Raw genomic sequence first — 20482 nt, forward strand, 5'->3', positions numbered from 1 at the left:
TTGCCTTGTGTGAAGATGGAAATCGACGGTGTTTTTGCCTAGTTCAAGACGACATGCAAGGTAAAGATGTCATGGTATCAGGGAGCGAAATTTTCAGGCAGCACGTGGCCTTACGTAACACTGAACGAAACATTCTGAGAAAGCCTTGCAGAGAAAAATGTTTTAAGAAGAAAAGACGATGAATGTTGACAATTGTGTTCTCATTTAAACTGAGCTAAACATTCTGAGAAAATCCTTAGATACATGTAGAGAGAAACGTTTTAAAAATATAGAAGAGACGATGAATTTTGACAATTGTGTTGAACGAAACATTCTGAGAAATTTTTTAAACACGTGGAAAAAAAGATGATGGATTTTGATGCGACGTGACGTCATAACGTCGGCATCAGAGCGCGGGAAGATTTTTCGGTCCTTGTGTATGGTCATGGCGAATAAAACAAAAAATAAATGTGAAGCAAGACGTCGACATAGAAAACCAAAATCGACGGCATTTTGCCTAATGTGAAGATGGAAATCGACGGCATTTTTGCCTAGTGTGTACATGAAAATCGACGGTAATTTTGCCTAGTGTGAAGATGAAAATCGACGGTATTTTTGCCTAGTGTGAACATGAAAATCGACGGTAATTTTGCCTAGTGTGAAGCTCAAAATCGACGGCAGTTTTGCCTAGTGTGAAGATGAAAATCGACGGTATTTTTGCTTAGTGTGAACATGAAAATCGACGGTAATTTTGCCTAGTGTGAAGATGAAAATCGACGGTATTTTTGCTTAGTGTGAACATGAAAATCAACGGTAGTTTTGCCTAGTGTGAAGCTCAAAATCGACGGCAGTTTTGCCTAGTGTGAAGATGAAAATCGACGGTATTTTTGCTTAGTGTGAACATGAAAATCAACGGCAGTTTTGCCTAGTGTGAAGCTCAAAATCAACGACAGTTTTGCCTAGTGTGAAGATGAAAATTGACGGTATTTTTGCTTAGTGTGAACATTAAAATCAACGGCAGGTTTGCCTAGTGTGAAGCTGAAAATCGACGGCAGTTTTGCCTAGTGTGTACATGGAAATCAAAGGTATTTTTGCCTAGTGTGTAGATGGAAATCGACGGCAGTTTTGCCCTGTGTGAAGGAGGAAATCTACGGCATTTTTGTCTAGTGTGAAGATGGAAATCGACGGTATTTTTGCCTAGTGTGTACATGGAAATCGACGGTATTTTTGCCCTGTGTGAAGGAGGAAATCGCCGGTATTTTTGCCTAGTGTGAAGATGGAATTCGACTGTGTTTTTGACTAGTTTAAGACGACTTGAAAGGGAAATCAAGAAGTCATGGTAACCTGGAGTGAAATTGAACGAAACATTTTGAGAAAGCCGTGTAGAGAAAAATGTTTAAAAATGTATAAAAAAGAATATAGAAAAGACGATGAATTTTGACAATTGTGTTCTGAGCGAAACATTCTGAGAAAATCCTTAAATACATGTGGAGAGAAACGTTTTAAAAAAGATGATGAATTTTGACAATTGTGTTGAAGGAAACATTCTGAGAAATTTTGAAACAAGTGGAGAGAAAGATGATATAGAAAATATAATGGATTTTGATGCGACGTGACGTCATAATGTCGGCATCAGAGCGCGGGAAGATTTTTCGGTCCTTGTGTATGGTCATGGCGAATAAAACAAAAAATAAACTATTTTTCTGCCAAATGTGAAGGAAGACATCGACATAGAAAACCAAAATCGACGGCATTTTGCCTAGTGTGAAGATGGAAATCGACGGCATTTTTGCCTAGTGTGAAGGAGATCAACGGTATTTTGCCTTGTGTGTAGATGGAAATCGACGGCATTTTTGCCCTGTGTGAAGGAGAAAATCGACGGTATTTTTGCCTAGTGTGAATATAGTAATCGACGGTATTTTTGCCTAGTGTGAAGAAGGAAATCGACGGCAGTTTGCCTAGTGTGTACATGAAATCCGACGGTATTTTTGCCTAGTGTGTAGATGGGAATCGACGGCATTTTTGCCCTGTGTGAAGAAGGAAATCGACGGCATTTTTGTCTAGTGTGAAGATGCAAATCGACGGTAGTTTTGCCTAGTGTAAAGATGGAAATCGACGGTATTTTTGCCTAGTGTGTAGATGGAAATCGACTGTATTTTTGCCCTGTGTGAAGGAGGAAATCGACGGCATTTTTGCCTTGTGTGAAGATGGCAATCGACGGTATTTTTGCCCTGTGTGAAGGAGGAAATCGACGGTATTTTTGCCTAGTGTGAAGATGGAAATCGACGGTGATTTTGCCTAGTTTAAGACGACTTGATAGGGAAATCAAGATGTTGTCATGGTATCAGTGAGCGAAATTTTCAGGTCAGCACGTGGCCTTACGTAACACTGAACGAAACATTCTGAGAAAGCCGTGTAGAGAAAAAAGTTTTAAGAATATAGAAAAGACGATAAATTTTGACAATTGTGTTCTTATTAAAACTGAGCGAAACTGAGAAAATCCTAAATACATGCAGAGAGAAGCGTTTTAAAAATACAGAAAAGACGATGAATTTTGACAATTGTGTTGAACGAAATATTCTGAGAATTTTTTAAACACGTGGAGAGAAAGATGTTTTAAAAATATATAGAAAATATGATGGATTTTGATGCGACGTGACGTCATAACGTCGGCATCAGAGCGCGGGAAGATTTTTCGGTCCTTGTGTATAGTCATTGCGCGTATGCAACTTTTTCCTTGATTTTGGCGATGAAGACATATTTCTGTATTTTGGGGACCAAAAACTCGATGGAGATAATCAGGAAACTTAATATATACATATATATATACAAAAATTGCGTTTTCTATCGACGTCACGAAAATAATGACGGCAATGGAGCGCGGTGCATTGTGGGATTAATGACGTCTTTCCCAATATGAGAATCGAGGAAAAATAGCCCAGTGTGATAACCTTCCTGGAGGTCAGCCATATTGGATTTGCAAGTCTGCACCTAGATGCTACGCAAGTTTGACGACAATTATTAAAAGATCAAACTATTTGTAACGAAAATTCCCTTAACGATAAGAAATACAAAATAATGAAAATAATAATATATATTTTGGCATCCGGCGAATTCACCGACAACAATTCATCGACACGCTCAGTTCATCGATATACACATTTCATCGAAAAATAGAAATAAAAATATTCTAATTTGAAATATATAACTAGGTTGTGTTTTCATCCTTGATTTAGCATAATTTTACTTTTGATAATTAAATAATTACGTTCATAACCTTTATTTAGGATAAGAATTTATTTTCGTAGTATCTATCAAGAATAAAAAATTATTAGGAATACAGGTCGTTTCGCTACATTGCCAGTTCGCTTATTTACAAACATTAAAAAAATGTGACAGCAAACAGATGAATGGTTAGTTTCATATTTCTATAAATTTCTTTGTCCGGACTTGTCACAAATACAGCAATTTTTACTATATAATGTAAATTATCTGTCTTGAAAGTATGGTGTCACGCGACGATAAATCTTGCCAGAGTTGGTGAAATGAGTGATTTCTTTCTAAGCATCAAATTGTGATTGGTTGTGCCCAAGTTTGTTATAATAATACTTTCTCCTATCACATCAAACTACTAAGAAACATGAAATGCAGTAGAGTTGTGATTAATATATTCTATATGACCCGGGAGCGTAAAATGGCGTGATATATAATATCAGAATTAGGATCAGAGAAGGAAGAAAAGTCACAAATATTGTACGACTTTATGGTGCATGTAATTTAATCTAATTTTATTTTAATTCGAGTAATGCTTAATGCGTTGTCTGTCGACGCATCAACGGATACGAAAATGAGATTCAATTTTCGTTGTGTCTCAGAGGAAAATAAATGTTTAAAAAGTGTATAAGATTGAAATTATGACAGGGGAACCTTATTAAAATCTACCAACGTAAACACGAAGATTTGTTTTTATTCTATACGACACTTCACACTTGCGAATGTGGCAATCCTTACTTTCGCACCAGTAGTTGTTTACAAAACTTGAATCTAGTAAATATAACGTAGCTCAGGTAGGATAGAAATGTTAATCCTTCTATTTCTCAACTTTGCTCATAAGTATTTTTTTCATAAGGATATTGTTCTCAACCATAAATCGTAAGGAAAAAATTATGATAAACATATTTTCATTTTTAGATTGAAAAAAAAAAATCATGACAGAGCATGTCATCTTTATCATCCTCAACAAAGTTCATTCTATCTATTCGATGCCTTACTTTTCTCATGTGAGAAATGTAGTACCCCAAGGAAACTAGCCATCGCCATCATAGGTTCAGTCCATAAATAATTAATTGAAGAGATTCACTGTTATCTGTTGCTGTCTAGTGTCTTAGCCTTAGCCTGACTGAGCTGAGAACTCCTGAAAAGTCTTGGTTCAAGCAATGTGTTGTTGGGTTTCATGCTAATGGTGTGCATTTCACACACACACAAACACACACACTGAACTTCTTTCCGCAACAGAAAGACTGCTAAACTCAATCATTCAACAGCAACCCCCAGATAAGCCCCACAGAGAAATCCCTCTCCCTCTTGGTCTCACACCTGACAAGAACTACACTTACTCTCGGTATACTTTCGGTAATTTTGTCTGTTAATGACACGGCTGAAGTCGGCTTCCGCACGTTCCAAGTTGTCCTTGGTTCTGTACTGCTTCTGGCAGGGTGTTGTGGTGGCTGTAGGGGTATCCTGGTATCAGTGGATGGTCTGGTAACCCATCCAGCCATTTGTCCAGCTTTCTCTTGAAAGTCTCCGGGCTAGTATCTGTCTGGTCCCGGAGATCTCTTGGGAGGCAGTTGAACAAATGAGGTCCATTGTGAGTGAAGGAGTTGTGTTTTATTGTCCTCACTCTTTGTATGGAGCCTACAGTACCCTTTATGTAGCAGAGTCTTCCTTTTCTCGGATGATAGTTTGACACTATCCCCACATTTGGCACTCTGCCCTTCAGGATTTTCCACACATAAATAATTATATACCGTTCCCTTCTCCTCTGCAGAGAGTACAGTTTTAACTGGCTTAGTCTTTCCCAATAGTTTAGGTGCTGTACTCCCTGAATTTTTGCAGTGAAGGAACGCTGGATAGCTTCTAGGTTGGCTATTTCTTGTACTTTGTATGGAGACCATAGCTGGCAGCAGTACTCGAGCCTTGGGACTACCAGACACTTCCATAGGGTCTTCAGGCACTGCCCTTCTCTGGAGTTGAAAGTTCTGAGCACCCACCCACTCAAGTTTCTTCCTGCTTCTATTACTTTATTGATGTGGTGTGAGAATGTTGCATCATCGCTCATGTATACTCCCAGGTCTTTGACATGCTCTTTTTCAATGATGAGTTGGCTGTTATACTTGTAGCTTGTGGAGTTTTTGAGGTCTTCATTTCTCTCAGCGTACAAGTTCAAATTTCTCACCATTCAATGCCATGTTGTTTGAAGCTGCCCAAATTTGTATTTCGTTGAGGTCCTTCTGAGTATTTGCTGCATCTTCTGGGCATGTTATCTGCCTTTTCAGCCTGGTGTCATCAGCAAAAGAGGATGCTTCAGTATACTTCAGTTTCTCATCAATATCTTCTACATGGATAATGAAGAGGAGTGGCCCTAGCACTGATCCTTGTGGTACACCACTTTTTACTCTACTGGGCTCGGACAGTTTGCCTTGGACAGATACTTGTTGAGTTCTACCTGTTAGAAAACTGTGCAACCATCTTCCAAGTGAGCCCATTATTCCGTGATTTTGTAGTTTATGTAGGAGAATGCCATGATCTACCTTGTCAAAAGCCTTGGCGAAGTCAAGGTAGATCATGTCAGCATTCCAGCCATCTTGTGTGCTTTCAAGGATCCTCCTCATGGTGTTTGAGTAACTGGGACAGATACGATCGACCCTGCCTGAAACCGTGCTGTCCATCATTGAAGGCTTCCTTAGTTTCCAGGAACTCCACCATCCTCTTCCTTATGATCCTTTCGAATAATTTCACAAGGTGAGAAGTTAAGGCTACTGGTCTGTATTTGCTTGCCTGACCTCTACTACCTCCCTTATGTATGGGTGTGATGATGGAAGTCTTCAGCGTAGTAGGAACTGTGCCAGATTTTATTGATATGTCCCAAAGCATCTGAAGTGGTTTTGCAAGCTCCTGTCCTCAGTTTCTTAGTAGTTGTGCGTGGAAACCGTCCGGTCCCGCTGCCTCCATTATGTCCTGTTCACTGATCTTGATTCATGAGAGTATTTGGGGGCTGTTTGGGGAGTCTGTAAAGAAAGTTTTTGCATCTTCTACCACCTTCTCTTTCTTTGGGTCACTGAAGACACTCTCATACTGTGACTTAAGTATATTTGCCATTTACTTGGGTTCTCCACTTAGTACACCATTCAGATCGTAGAGAGGCCCAACTACTGATCTGTTCTTTAATTTCTTTTTGGCGTATGCTATGCGGCATTATGACAGAACCAACACAGAATAGGCCTGGCCATAGATTCAAAATACCCCCAACCCAACTATCACACAGGAGACACAGAACATCTTATACTACTTCACCCAGGACTAACATTAGTCATTACCTGGATTGAATAAGAATACCAACACAATATCTCTCCACTAATTAACTTATGGTCCTGCTCTGGGGTTGTTATTAGTTTTCTAGAGGCAGATCTTCTGCAAGAGAGACCAGGGGGAATAGATGGATTGATTGATTCTACCAACGGAATTTTTCCAGCCATGGAAGCAAAAGCCATTGGTACACTTGTGCTTAGGAATGTGGGTTTCCAGCAGAGGTTGGAGGCAATTGATAATTTTACTTACTAATGGTAATGTTATAGGGTGAGATTTTATTTCTTTACTTTTGTATAGAACACAATGGAAAGAAAGAGGCCATCAAAGGATACCAAGAAGATGTGGAGAATCAAGAGAACATACAAACATCCTAATCCTCTTTTCGAAAAGTGGCTTTTGGAATGGAAGGAAGAAGCTGCACAACGGCAGTCAAATATGAAATATAATTTCCAGCGGGTAAGAATGATGATAATGAATGAGCTTATTTTTATTTAGTTAGGTTTCTGTTTGATTACATTGAGCCATATTTTATGGCATGACCTTCAGTGCCCTCATATCTAAGCTTGGATTTATTTATTTATTTTATTTATTTATTTATTTATTTATTTTTTTTTTTTTTTTTTTTTTTTTTTTAGGCATTAAAATCACTCAGACAGTTTCCATTGCCATTGGAAAGTGGAAAGGACTGTAAAATTTTAGCACACTTTGGGGACAAGATTTGTAGCATGTTGGACAAAAAGTTAGAGAAATATAAAGAAGATAACGGGCCAATTGTTTGGGAGGATCACATTCAGGTGAGTATTTGTTGTTATTTTTATAGATTTGTAGGGATGTGGAGTGTATTTAGGGATGGAATGGGTGGAAATGATTTTATGCCTTTTCCTTTTTGCCTATCTCCCTTGTAAAGGGGAAAAAGCCTTGGTATATGTATGTATGTAGCAAGATTTGTAGTTTCATATTGGAATTAATTTTTAGCTGGTAAATAATGTAATATAGAAAAGGAAAGAACAACGTAGTATTGCATTGACAGAATAATATTAAAATCCATTGTTAATTTTCATTTGCCTTTGACAGTGAGTATGATTATTGTTGTAATACATAGACTTAATCAGCTGTTGTGAACACATACAAAGATACATTTAATATCAAAAATGAAAACAAGTTCTTCAGGTTGTTGAAAATAGATATGAGTGGGTATGATTATTGTTGTAATACATAGATTTAATCCTTTGTTGTGAATATATATGAAGGTACATTTAATATTAGAAATGAAAACAAATTCTTCATGTTGAAAATAGATATGAGAGTGGGTATGATTATTGTTGTAATACATAGATTTAATCCTTTGTTGTGAATATATATGAAGGTACATTTAATATTAGAAATGAAAACAAATTCTTCATGTTGAAAATAGATATGAGAGTGGTTATGATTATTGTTGTAATACATAGACTTAACCCGTTGTTGTGAATATATATGAAGGTACATTTAATATTAGAAATGAAAACAAATTCTTCATGTTGTTGAAAATAGATATGAGAGTGGTTATGATTATTGTTGTAATACATAGAGTAAACCCATTGTTGTGAATATATATGAAGGTACATTTAATATTAGAAATGAAAACAAATTCTTCATGTTGTTGAAAATAGATATGAGAGTGGGTATGATTATTGTTGTAATGATATGGTTTAATGTCACACACTCCCCCCCCCTATCAGGAGGCTAGGATGGTGCCCCTCACAGAGTGCTTTGTAATACATAGACTTAATCTGCTGTTGTGAACATATATGAAGGTACATTTTATATTGGAAATGAAAAAAAATTCCTCAGGTTGTTGAAAATAGATACAAGAAAACAACGAAGAGTAAATCAAGTCAACAAAATGCTGGAGGAAAGTCGGGGTCCCAGTCGGGAACTGAGAGTAGCAGGTCACGAGTGAGTGCAGAGGATTCAAACACTGACGAGTCACAGGTGAGGAATTTAAAGATTACTTTATTTGGTGATAGACGAAACAGAATGTACTTTATGTCAAGATATTGTGATAAGTAAGTGACAGTTGTTGTCTGTCATGAGCTTTATGATCAATATGTGATTTACAAGGGTTACATTTACCATTTCCGTCCTCCTCTCCCTTTTCCTCCACCTTTTTCTCCTTTTCCTCCCCCTCCTCCTCCTCCATTTATCAAGATAGTATGACAAGTAACTGACAGTTGTTGTCTGTCATTGCCTTTATGTTCAGTACGTGATTTACAAGGGTTTCTTGTACCATCTCTGTCCCCCTCTCCCTTTTCCTCTTTCTCCCTTTACCTCCTCCTCCTCCTTTTCTTCCTCCTGTCCCTCCTTTTCCTTCCCTTTCTCCTCCTGCTTTCAGTCCTTTTATTGTCATGATACACCACCTCCTTTTCTTGCCTCCTTTCCTTCACGTCCTCCCCATCCTGTCATCTCTCCCATCATTAGATATTTCTTCACATTTTTTCTTTGATTCTCCCTCAGCAGGCGAAAGGAAGAAAGAAGCAAAATCGTCCCTACGTCCCAGCCGTCAGGTCCGGGGCTTATGCTTTGCTCGTTGCTCTGTACCAAGGAACGGAAGACGACTCACTGGGTGTGTACAGGCCTTTCTTTGGTTGTCGTTTTTGAGTTGAGATAGTTATTGCTGTATTATACAGCATATTTGCATATACAGTGTATATATATATATATATATATTCATAGTGTAAATGGGCAGGAGGTTTTCCCTCAAGCATACTTCATTAAAATGAATGGCAAGCTTGTTATGACAGAGCTTCTTGATGTATTTTTCTCTCTTTCTTAGAGTAATCTTGCCTTCTGTAGGCAGTAACCTTAATAAATCTCCGTATGTCATGCTGTGGAATACATACATACATATACCAAGGCTTTTTCCCCCTTCCAAGGGAGGTAGCCAAAAAAGGAAAGGCATAAAAACACTCCCACCCATTTCATTCCTAAATACACTCCACACCCCTCCCACCCTCCCTCTCATCTGAGCACCTCCTGGATGACGGGTCATCCCTGCACCCTGCCCACCGCCCTGGGTCAGAAGCAGTGTCGCAAGACACAGCACATCCACAGCAAGGCCGCTTCATTTAATCGGCGACCCCCCCTCTCCGTCCCCCCTTGCATATAAGGAGAGGACGGGGAGAATTCCCTTCGGGCTGCGTCAAAATTTACTCACACATACTACCCCACCCCCCACCCCCCCGCCCATTCCTCCTCATGCAATCACAACATCATCCATATACAACCATTCTCCACTCATCTATGTCTTCCGTCCTCTCCCTTCCTTCCTCAACAGACATTCCCCTCTTCCCCAAAGCCCTGTGGAATAACATACATAATTTATAAAAAAAAAATAAAAAAAAAAAACGCATTTTCACACCTCTTGGTGCTTCCTCAATGGCAGGTACGAATCTAAGGGCTTGGCTGGTGTGTGTGGGTATATATGGGACAGGCTGTGGGAATTTGTCTAGTCGTCGGTGCGGGATTTTGTCTGGTTGTCGATGTGGGAATTTGTCTGGTTGGCGTCGCCGGAGCTCCGTGTCGTCCTGTAGGTTGGAGGGTGGCGTGTATCTGTGTTTTTTGTCTCGTTTTCATTGGGGAATGATCTTCTCACACTTGGTAGGATTTTTAAGTCCTCTAGTTGGGTATTCATTCCAGGGGATAGATCCTTAATATATAAAGCCTCTAATATGGGTAAGCGTCGTGGGTCTTTGTTGTGATCTATAATCTCCGTATTCTGGGTTAGGTCTTCTCTTCTTAACTTTGCTTGATGGACTTCGCTATGGTGATTTTTAGGTGCTCCTGAGTTTAGGTGGTATGACAGACGTCGCGAGAGCCTCATGGTGGTCATGCCGATATAGGTAGTAGGATGGGTCGCACAGTTCCCATGTTTGCATGTGTACCTATATATGACATGAGATTTTTGAAGTTCATCGACGATCTGCCTGGTGTTGTTTCTTAGGAGTAGGTTCGAGGTTTTTTTGTTTTGATAGTAAATAATGAAATTGATTTTGGAGCTAGATTCAGTGGGCTTGATGTTTCTCTTTATGCTTTGTTGCATCACTCTCTCATCCTCCTTATAAGCAGTGGAGAAGAAGGATTTGTAGTATATATCTATAACGTTCTGCGCTGGATTGTCTAGTCCATTTGCTGATTTAATTTCCTTATACCAATTTTCCATTATTTTCTTGGTCACTTTTTCAATGTCTCTATTGCTAAAACTGTTGTTAATTAGGACTTGTGATGCTCTTTCTAGCTCTAGGCGCACATTTTTCCAGCTACTACAATGGCTATGGGATCTTCGTACATATGCACTAATTGTCGAGATCTTATACTTTTGTGGGCATTCACTCAGTCCGTTAAGGCAATGTCCGGAGTTGCTAGCTTTGGTGTAGATAATGGAAAATTGGTACGAGGAAATTAAATCAGCGGATATACGGGATAGGAGGAAAGCTTCTCGGAGCTGTCAAGAGTTTTTATGAGAGTAGTAGAGCTTGTGTTAGGATTAGAAATGGAGAGAGTGAGTGGTTTGAGGTAAAGGTGGGACTTCGTCAAGGATGTGTTATGTCACCCTGGCTGTTCAACTTATACATGGATGAGGTAGTGCGAGAGGTAAATGCAAGGGTAGTGGGTCAGGGATTGGAGATGGTTAAAGAAAATGGAGAAAAGTGGGAGGTGAGCCAGCTGTTGTTTGTGGACGACACTGCGCTTGTGGCAGGATCGGAGGAGGGACTGAGGAAGTTGGTGACAGAGTTTGGGAGAGTGTGTGATAGAAGAAAGCTGAAGATGAATGTGGGTAAAAGTAAGGTGATGAGATGTACAAGGGGTGAAAGTGGCAGTAATCTGGAAGTGAGCATTAAGGGAGAGCAACTGGAGGAAGTGGATAGTTTTAGATACTTGGGTGCAAATGTGGCAGGAAAAGGTGGAGGTAGAATGTAGATTGAGAGAAGCGAGTAAATGCCTTGGTGGATTAAAAAGTGTAATGAGGAATAGACATTTGGGAATGGATGCAAAGAGGAGACTGTATGAAGGAGTGATTGTGCCAACAGCACTGTATGGGGCAGAAACATTGAACATAAGAGAGGAAGAGAGAAGGAGTTTGAATGTGTTTGAGATGAAGTGTCTGAGAAGTATGATGGTGGTTACTAGGCTAGATAGAGTGAGAAATGAGGAGGTGAGGAGGAGAACAGGGGTGGAAAGGGAGTTGGGAGATAGGGTTGATGAAAGAGTATTAGGATGGTTTGGACACATGGAAAGAATGAGTGAAGAAAGACTAGTAAAGAAGGTATGGAAGGCAGATGTGGAGGGAGTGAACATGAGGGGACGTCCTAGGATGAGATGGATGGATGGGGTGAAGGGGGCTTTGGGGAAGAGGGGAATGTCTGTTGAGGAAGGACGGGAGAGGTCAGAAGACAGGGGTGAATGGAGAATGGTTGTATATGGAAGATGTTGTGATGGGGGGTGAGGTAGTGTGTGTGAGCAAAATTTTGATGCAGCCCGAAGGGATTTCTCCCCGTCCTCTCCTTTAGAGGGGGGGTCGCCGATTTAATGAAGCGGCCTTGCTGTGGATGTGCTGTGTCTTGCGACACTGCTTCTGACCCAGGGCAGTGGACAGGGTGCAGGGATGACCCGTCATCTAGGAGGTGCTAAGATGGGAGGGAGGGTGAAGGGGTGTGGAGTGTTTTCGGTGATGGAATGGGTGGGAATGATTTTATGCCTTTTCCTTTTTGGCTACCTCCCTAGTAAGGGGGAAAAAGCCATGGTATATGTATGTATGTATTCCACAACATGACATACGGAGATTTATTAAGGTTACTGCCTACAGAAGGCAAGATTACTCTAAGAAAGAGAGAAAAATACGACAAGAAGCTCTGTCATAACAAGCTTGCCATTCATTTTAATGAAATATATATATATATATTTATATGCAAATATGCTACAGAGGAGTGTTGTGTTTGTGTTTCATTAGATAATTGCCATTTTTATGTTTTTTAGAAGAAGGAGGAGTGGGAGGGAGTGAAGGATATGGTAGTTAGGTGTGGAGGAGGAATGGGGATGGTTCAAGGAGGGAGTCACAAAGTGTGCAAGGATGGTGTGTGGAACAAGAAGGACAGGAGGAAATAGAAGGAAGGGTAGTGAATGGTGGGATGAGGAAACAAAGAAGGTTGTAGAAGTATTGGAAAAGGATCTGTTTTCCTCATCCAAACAAACAATTTATTACTTTAGTTAGACTAATTCAAAATAAGAAAGTTCAATCTCACCTTCTTCTTGATATTTAGATGTAATTTATTGAAAAGGCGAAGACTTTTCGAGAGACTGGTTTTAACTCGGCCAAGTTTTGTACTTACGGTACTCTCTTTCGCCTTATTGAGCCTATCCAACTGTTATATTAAATTGTGATGTAATCCTCTTTTGTTTTAAAGAGAGGTTTCTCTTTACAGTTGGGAGTAAATGTTCCTCCGAAATTGATTTACAGTTATTTTAGTTGACACAAATTCTCAGCGTCTTGATTTCTCAGAATCAGAGATTTGAATGAAGCCGGCCACTAACAGTAAGCAATATCTATATTTTACTCGACCTTTGTTTACCTTTTCACCGACCAGAATTTTTGGTATTTTTTTCAAATATTTAAATTTTTCAATAGACTACAAATTATTAGTAGTAATTGATTATTAAAATGATTAATTATTCAGATTTTATCCTATAATTTAAATATACATAATTTATTACTTTAATGAAATTAAACCTCCAGAGTTCAATAAATGAGTTCAATATAATGTCACCTTTTACATAATTTCAAATAGAAGAGAAGAAGCGAGCTTTCACAGTTTGGTTACAAAATAGGACGAGGGAGTCATATGAGAAGTACAAAGAAAAGAGAAGTAAAGAAAAAGGTAAAGGAGGCAAAGAGGAGAGCGGATGTGAAGTGGGGTAAGAGTATGACAGAAAATTTTGAAAGTAATAAAAAGGTGTTTTGGAAAGAAATTAAGAGAGGAAGAGGAGGCGAATCAAGTAGAGAAGAAAAGGTAAAAGGTGCAGATTGAGAGATGATAATGGAAGAGAAGGCAGTAAGGGGAAGATGGGCAGAATATTTTAGGGAGTTGCTAAATGTGAAGGAGGATAGGGAGGGAAAGATAGTTGTAGTGGGAAATGCTAAGAAAATGAGAGTGATGAGTGAGGAAAATGGAGGAGAAATAAGGAAGGATGAAGTGCAGGCAGTTGTTAAGATAATGAAAGCAGGTAAGGCACCTGGGCTGGATAGATGCCATGCAGAATGTTTAAAAAAAGGAGGTACAGTGTTGGTGGACTGGATGGTGAGGTTATTTAATGTTTGCTGGAGAGAGGGTAGAGTACCAGAGGATTGGAGGAGTGCCTGTATAGTTCCACTTTACAAGGGAAAAGGGGACAAGTGTGAATGTAGTAGTTTCAGAGGGATTAGCTTGTTAAGTGTAGTTGGGAAGGCTTATGGGAGGATCTTGATTGAGAGGATTAGGAGAGGAACAGAAGGAGTAATTGGTGAGGAACAGTGTGGATTTAGGACGGGTAGAGGTTGTGTAGATCAGATCTTTGTGTTAAGACAAATATGTGAGAAAGCTATAGGAAAGGGGAAGGATGTTTTTTGGGCTTTTATGGATCTGGAAAAGGCTTACAATAGGGTAAACAGAAAGGCACTGTGGGAGGTTATGCAGATATATGGGATAGGAGGAAAGCTTCTAGGAGCTGTCAAGAGTTTTTATGAGAGTAGTAGAGCTTGTGTCAGGATTAGAAATGGAGAGAGTGAGTGGTTCGAGGTAAAGGTGGGACTTCGTCAAGGATGCGTTATGTCGCCCTGGCTGTTCAACATATACATGGATAGGGTAGTGCGAGAGGTAAATGCAAGGGTAGTGGGTCAGGGATTGGAGATGGTTAAAGAAAATGGAGAAAAGTGGGAGGTGAGCTAGCTGTTGTTTGCTGACGACACTGCGCTCGTGGCAGGATCGGAGGGATTGAGGAAGTTGGTGACAGTTTGGGAGAGTGTGAAAGAAGAAAGCTGAAGATAAATGTGGGTAAAAATAAGGTGATGAGATGTACAAAGGGTGAAAGTGCCAGCAGACTGGAAGTGAGCGGGAGAGCAACTGGAGGAAGTGGATAATTTTAGATACTTGGGTGTAAATGTGGCAGGAAAAGGTGGAGAGGAGGTGGAGGTAGAATGTAGATTGAGAGAAGCGAGTAAATGCCTTGGTGGATTGAAGAGTGAAACAAGGAATAGACATTTGGGAATGGATGCTAAGAGGAGACTGTATGAAGGAGTGATTGTGCCAACAGCACTGTATGGGGCAGAAACATGGAACATAAGAGAGGAGTTTGAATGTGTTTGAGATGAGGTGTCTGAGAAGTATGATGGGGGCTACTAGGCTAGATAGAGTGAGAAATGAGGTGAGGAGGAGAACGGGGGTGGAAAGGGAGCTGGGAGATGGGGTTGATGAAAGAGTATTAGGATGGTTTGGACACATGGAAAGAATGAGTGAAGAAAGACTAGTAAAAGAGGTGTGGAAGGCAGATGTGGAGGGAGTGAACATGAGGGGACGTCCTAGGATGAGGTGGATGGATGGGGTGAAGGGGGCTTTGTGGAAGAGGGGAATGTCTGTTGAGGAAGGATGGGAGAGGACAGAAGACAGGGGTGAATGGAGAATGGTTGTATATGGATGATGTTGTGATGCATGAGGTGGAATGGGCGGGTGGATGGGGGGTGAGGTAGTATGTGTGAGCAAAATTTGACGCAGCCTGAATGGATTTCTCCCTGTCTTCTCTTTGTATGCATGGGGGGACGGAGAGGGGGGGGTCGCCGATTTAATGAAGCGGCCTTGCTGTGGATGTGCTGTGTCTTGCGACACTGCTTCTGACCCAGGGCAGTGACAAGGTGCAGGGATGACCCGTCATCCAGGAGGTGCTAAGATAAGAGGGAGGGTGGAGGGGTGTGGAGTGTATTCAGGGATGGAATGGGTGGAAATAATTTTATGCCTTTTTCTTTTTGGCTACCTCCCTTGTAAAGGGGAAGAAGCTTTGGTATATGTATGTAGAAGAATTTTAGTTTATTTCTGAGTGGATGAAGAGGGAAGTTGCCATAGAGGATGGGAGTAAGCCAGATCTTCGGCCCTGCAGGGAAGCACAGTTTTTCACTGCATTGGCTTTGCTTGGGTCAAAGGTACATGTATGACCTTTGATGACCTTTGACACAAGCGGTGTAGCAGGGGTATGGACAAGTCTCCGTTCACAAGGTGCTGAGATTAGGGGAGCAACATGTGTTAATGTGTACACTGTGGGTGTGTTCTTTGATTCAGCTACCCTCTTATAATGAGAAAATGGGTTTTGGTATATGTGTGTGTGTGTCTATATATATATATATATATATATATATATATATATATATATATATATATATGTAGAAAAATCACCAAGGAAAGTAATAAAGTAATGATTGATCGCTTTTGTCCATCTAGATATCTTCAGGGTACATGTCTAAATAAACAAAAGCTTTCGGCCATCATTTTATTATTTCCCCTTGTGGTTTTTCTGCATATTTAATATCACGAGTTCATGTGATTTCTCATGCATAAATATGTATATATATATGTGTGTGTGTATTTACCTAGTTGTATTTACCTAGTTGTATTTTACGGGAAGGGGAGCTATGCTCGTGGGGTCCCGTCTTCATATCTCATTTTATCTAAACTATTTTTAAATTCATGTATTGTTTTTGCACACACCACTTTCTCATCTAACTTGTTCCAACTGTCTATTACTCTGTGAGGAAAGCTGTTCTTTTTCAAATCTCTTCTATAGCTGTCTTTTTTTATTTTCTTTCCGTGTCCTCTAGTATTTCTGTCATCCCATTTTATCAGATTCTCTCTGTCAGTAATTTCTATGCCTTTCATGATTCTGTAAATAGCTATCAAATCTCCTCTCTCTCTTCTTTGCTCTAGTGTCTGTAGTTCAAGTTTTTCTAGTCTCTCTTCATATGATAGTTTTGAGTGTTGGTGCCAATTTTGTAATTGCTCTTTGTATTCTTTCAAGTTTTTTTATACATTTTTTTGTACTTGGTGACCATATCGTTGCTGCGTATTCCAATCTTGGTCTTATCAGGGTGATTAGGATTTTCTTCACCATTTCTTCATCCAGGTATGTAAATGCAACTTTGATTGTTCTTATTAGATTATAAGTTTCTCCAAAAATCTTATTTATATGTTTCTCAGGTGACATATTATTCATAACAATGACTCCCAGGTCCTTCTCATTTTCTACTTTTTTTATTCCTTCTTCTCCCAATTTATATGCTCCTGTTATTCTGTTTTTTGCTTTTTCCAAATTCCATTATACTACACTTTTTTGTATTGAACTCCATCTCCCACTTCCTACTCCATTCTTGTACTTTATTTAGATCTCTCTGTAGTGATTCACAATCTTCTTCAGTTTTCACTCTTTTCAGTAGTTTTGCATCATCTGCAAAGAAGCTCATATAGCTTTCTATTCCTTCATCCATATCATTAATATATATAGCAAACATTATTGGGGCCAGAACTGTTCCCTGCGGAACACCGCTTATTACTTCATCCCATTTTGAGTGCTGGTTTCTTATCACTACTCTTATTTTTCTTTCTTGCAAAAAGTCCTCCATCCAATTTAGTAGTTTGCCCTGTATTCCTCCTTCAGTTTCTAATTTCTTAAGCAACTTCTTATGTGGTACTTTGTCAAAAGCTTTCTTTAGATCTAAAAATGCACAGTCTGCCCATCCATCTCTTTCTTGTATTATATCTATTAGCCTTGAATAGAAACATATTAAATTGGTGACGCATGATCGTCCTTGTCTGAATCCAAATTGCCTTGGATTTAACACTTTGTTTTTTCTAAATATTTTACCCATCTACTTTTGATAATTCTTTCACAAATTTTTGCTATTGTACTTGTTAGAGAGACTGGTCTATAGTTGGTAGGTTCTTCTTTATTTCCTCCTTTATATATAGGTACTATATTTGCTTTTTTCCAATCTTCTGGAACTTTTCCTTCTTTCAAGGAACTATTTAGTATGCTATGTATTTTGTCTGCCAGTTCATTCCTGCATTCTTTCAGTATCCAGTTTGCTATTTCATCTGGTCCATGCGATTTTCTGACATCAAGATTACTCAAGTGTGTTAATATTTCATTCTTTGTTACTTCTATTTCTTCCATAGGGGGGACTTTCTCTTTCCATTCATTCTCTTCAGGTTGTATGTTCTCCCTTGTAAACACTGATTTAAAATGTTTGTTCGTAATTTCCGCCATTTCCATTTCCTCAGTGTATTCAACTCCCTCCTGTCTTAATTTCTCCAAGTCTTGTTTGTTTTTTCAGTTTATTGTTTACAAATCTGTAGAATAGTTTTGGTTGATCTTTACACTTTTCTATGATATCTTTTTCATATTTTCTCTTTTCCTCTCTGCACATTTGTACATATTCATTTCTATAACAGGTATATATTTTCCATTTTTCAGGTCTGTCTTTTTTCCATCTGGTCCAGGCTTTGTCTCTTTTGTCTTTTAACTCCCTACAGCTTTTGTTGTACCAGCATTTTACATATTCTTTTTCTTGTTTTTGTCTTGGGACATACTTTTCCACTCCTTTTTTGTAAATTTTTGTCAAAATATTCCATTTCTCTTCTACTGTTGTTTCTTCTTTGTATATTTCTTCCCAGTTTTCCTTTTGAAAGAATTCTCTTATTTTATCAAAGTTTGTTTTTTCATACATCATTCTTCCTTTTCTGTATTGTTCATTTCTTTTCATATATTTTTCTTCATTAAGTTCCAGTTCAATCAATATGTGGTCACTTTTACTTATTGGTGTTTTATATTCAATTTTGTCCACTATTCTAGGTTCGGATGTAATTACTAGGTCTAGTCTCGATGGCTCTTCTTCATTTCTATACCTAGTGTTCTCCTGTATCCATTGTGTTATTGTATGGTCAGTAACCATCTCAAGTAGAGCGTTTCCCCATGAGCCGTCTCCACCCTTTACTGTCATTTCTTCCCAGCAGATTTCTTTGCAATTAAAGTCGCCCATTATAACTATTTTTCCTCCCTCTTCCATTATCTTGTTTAATGTTATCTTTGTGTCCTCTAACATACTTTTATGTTCACTCTTTTCCCATGAGGCTGTTTTCGGGGGCACATAATTTATCACAAACTTTCTGCTCTTCTTATCTCTGTCTTCTACTTCCATCATTATCATCTCTACTGTATTCTTTCCATATGTGACACACTTCACGTTTATATCCTTCTTAGTCAGGAACATAACTCCACCCCCTTCCTTTTTCACTCTGTTTCTAATCCAATAATTATATGCATCATGTCCTACACTGTTGGGTGGTAGTGGACCTTTTAATTTTGTTTCTACAATTCCCATTATGTCTGGTTCTTTTTCTTTCAAATAATCATTCAGCTCATTCAATCCTGTTATTAATCCATCTATATTTGTGTAAGACACTCTTAGTTTTCTGCCACTTCCATTGTGTTCTCTGTTTCCCTTTTGTTTTTCTCTTGTATGTCGACTTTCTTTAGTTTCATATTCACTACTCTCCAATAGGATCTCTCTTTTTCTGACTCCGTTCTTATCTCGTTTTTTTCCTTTGCTTCAAGTCTTTTCTGTTTTTCTTCCTCTCTTTCCTCTTTATTCATTTCCCTTTTTATCCATACCTTTTTATATTGTTCACTTGTTGCTAGTTTCCCTGTTTTGGATAAGATATTCTCAGCCGTAGTTTGTGACCTGAATTTAATCTTAATTGGTCTGGTCTTGTCTGTACTATATTTCCCTAGCCTGAATTTCTCTTCGATTAGTTTCATTATTTCTGGTTCATCTTCCTGAACTAATTCTAGTAAATTTCTTACTTTTTCATTTTCCTCTTTGATTCTTGTGGTTCTATCTGGGTTATGTTTCTCTTCCATTCCTAATATAATTATACATTTCTTTTTGTCTGCTAAGTCTCTTACTATATTCTCCTTCTGTCTCATCATTTTAATAACTGAGTTTTCAGTTTGTTCATTCATTTGCTGTCTGATTATGTCAGTGAATGCAACTTTGCTATTTTCTTGAATTTTTTTCCAACCCTCCTTGTTCTCCTTATTATTCTCCTTTAAGACTTTATTCTCATCTTTTACTTCTTTTAACTGTTTTTTTAATTCTTCAATTTCCTTAGTTAAGTTTTTGTTCGCCTTCTCTAGTTCTTCCAATTATTCAACTCTCCGTATAATATTGTTAACATGACCGAACCTACGCTCCAAGTCCTCGATCATCTTATCGACCTTCTCTTCTAGTCTTGTCAGTCGGGGGGGGTTTGTGTCCCCCCCACCCTCTTTAAATCCCTGGAAAATATTCTCATCACTTTCTACTGTATTGCTCTTATCTATACTTCTAATCTTTACATTTTTATTAGACATTTCATCGTCGTCGGGGGCCTTTTGTTTACCTTTCGCCTGTCTGCCTGGGCCAAGTCTACTCCTTCCTCATTTCCTTCCATTTCCCTCAGTAATCCCTCCCCTTTTCCTCTTTCCCTACTTTCCTACTACTCCACGAGCAATTTCCCCCCACCCTGTAAATACAATAGGCACTTCTCTTTGCGTTGGGATCCAAAAACTTCAATTTTCTTCAGAACGTCTTCTAAGCCGTCCGTTCGTTGAAGTGTGTGTGTGTGTGTGTGTGTGCAGGAAAAACACTGGAAGTGTGTGTTCTTGAAAATACAAGGTTGACCACAGAGAAAAAGTATTAAATCAGAGCACTTTTGTGTATTCACATCTTCACTATGTATTATTTGCACTGAAGATGTGAATACACAAAAGCGCTCTGCTTTAATAGTTATTCTCCGTGGTCAACCTTGCATATATATATATA

The 20482-nt window shown here is 38.9% G+C and overlaps 2 protein-coding genes across 4 annotated transcripts in view; one reads left to right on the forward strand and one right to left on the reverse strand.

Moving 5' to 3' along the window:
- Nucleotides 1–3978: 3978 nt before the first annotated feature.
- mus81 (mus81 structure-specific endonuclease subunit) overlaps nt 3979–20482 on the forward strand; it is a 32485-nt gene continuing 15981 nt past the window's right edge. For 2 of the 3 annotated variants that reach the window (XR_012965941.1, XM_076177590.1), the window contains exons 1-5: nt 3979–4046; nt 6865–7023; nt 7203–7361; nt 8401–8541; nt 9064–9172. Coding sequence is in view for 2 of the 3 variants with exons in the window: in XM_076177590.1 (XP_076033705.1) it covers nt 6871–7023; nt 7203–7361; nt 8401–8541; nt 9064–9172 (562 nt within the window). In the remaining variant the exon portion in view is untranslated. The remainder of the gene's footprint in view (nt 4047–6864; nt 7024–7202; nt 7362–8400; nt 8542–9063; nt 9173–20482) is intronic. The other variant, XM_076177591.1, reaches the window with a different exon arrangement.
- On the reverse strand, nt 5409–5870 carry LOC143020541 (uncharacterized). Its single transcript, XM_076176972.1, has one exon. The coding sequence runs from the start codon at nt 5868–5870 to the stop codon at nt 5409–5411; it is 462 nt and encodes a 153-aa protein (XP_076033087.1).

This window comes from Oratosquilla oratoria, chromosome 40 (genome assembly GCF_046742065.1).
Source record: "Oratosquilla oratoria isolate Oo_2021 chromosome 40, ASM4674206v1, whole genome shotgun sequence".
Classification (NCBI taxonomy): Eukaryota; Metazoa; Arthropoda; class Malacostraca; order Stomatopoda; family Squillidae; genus Oratosquilla; species Oratosquilla oratoria.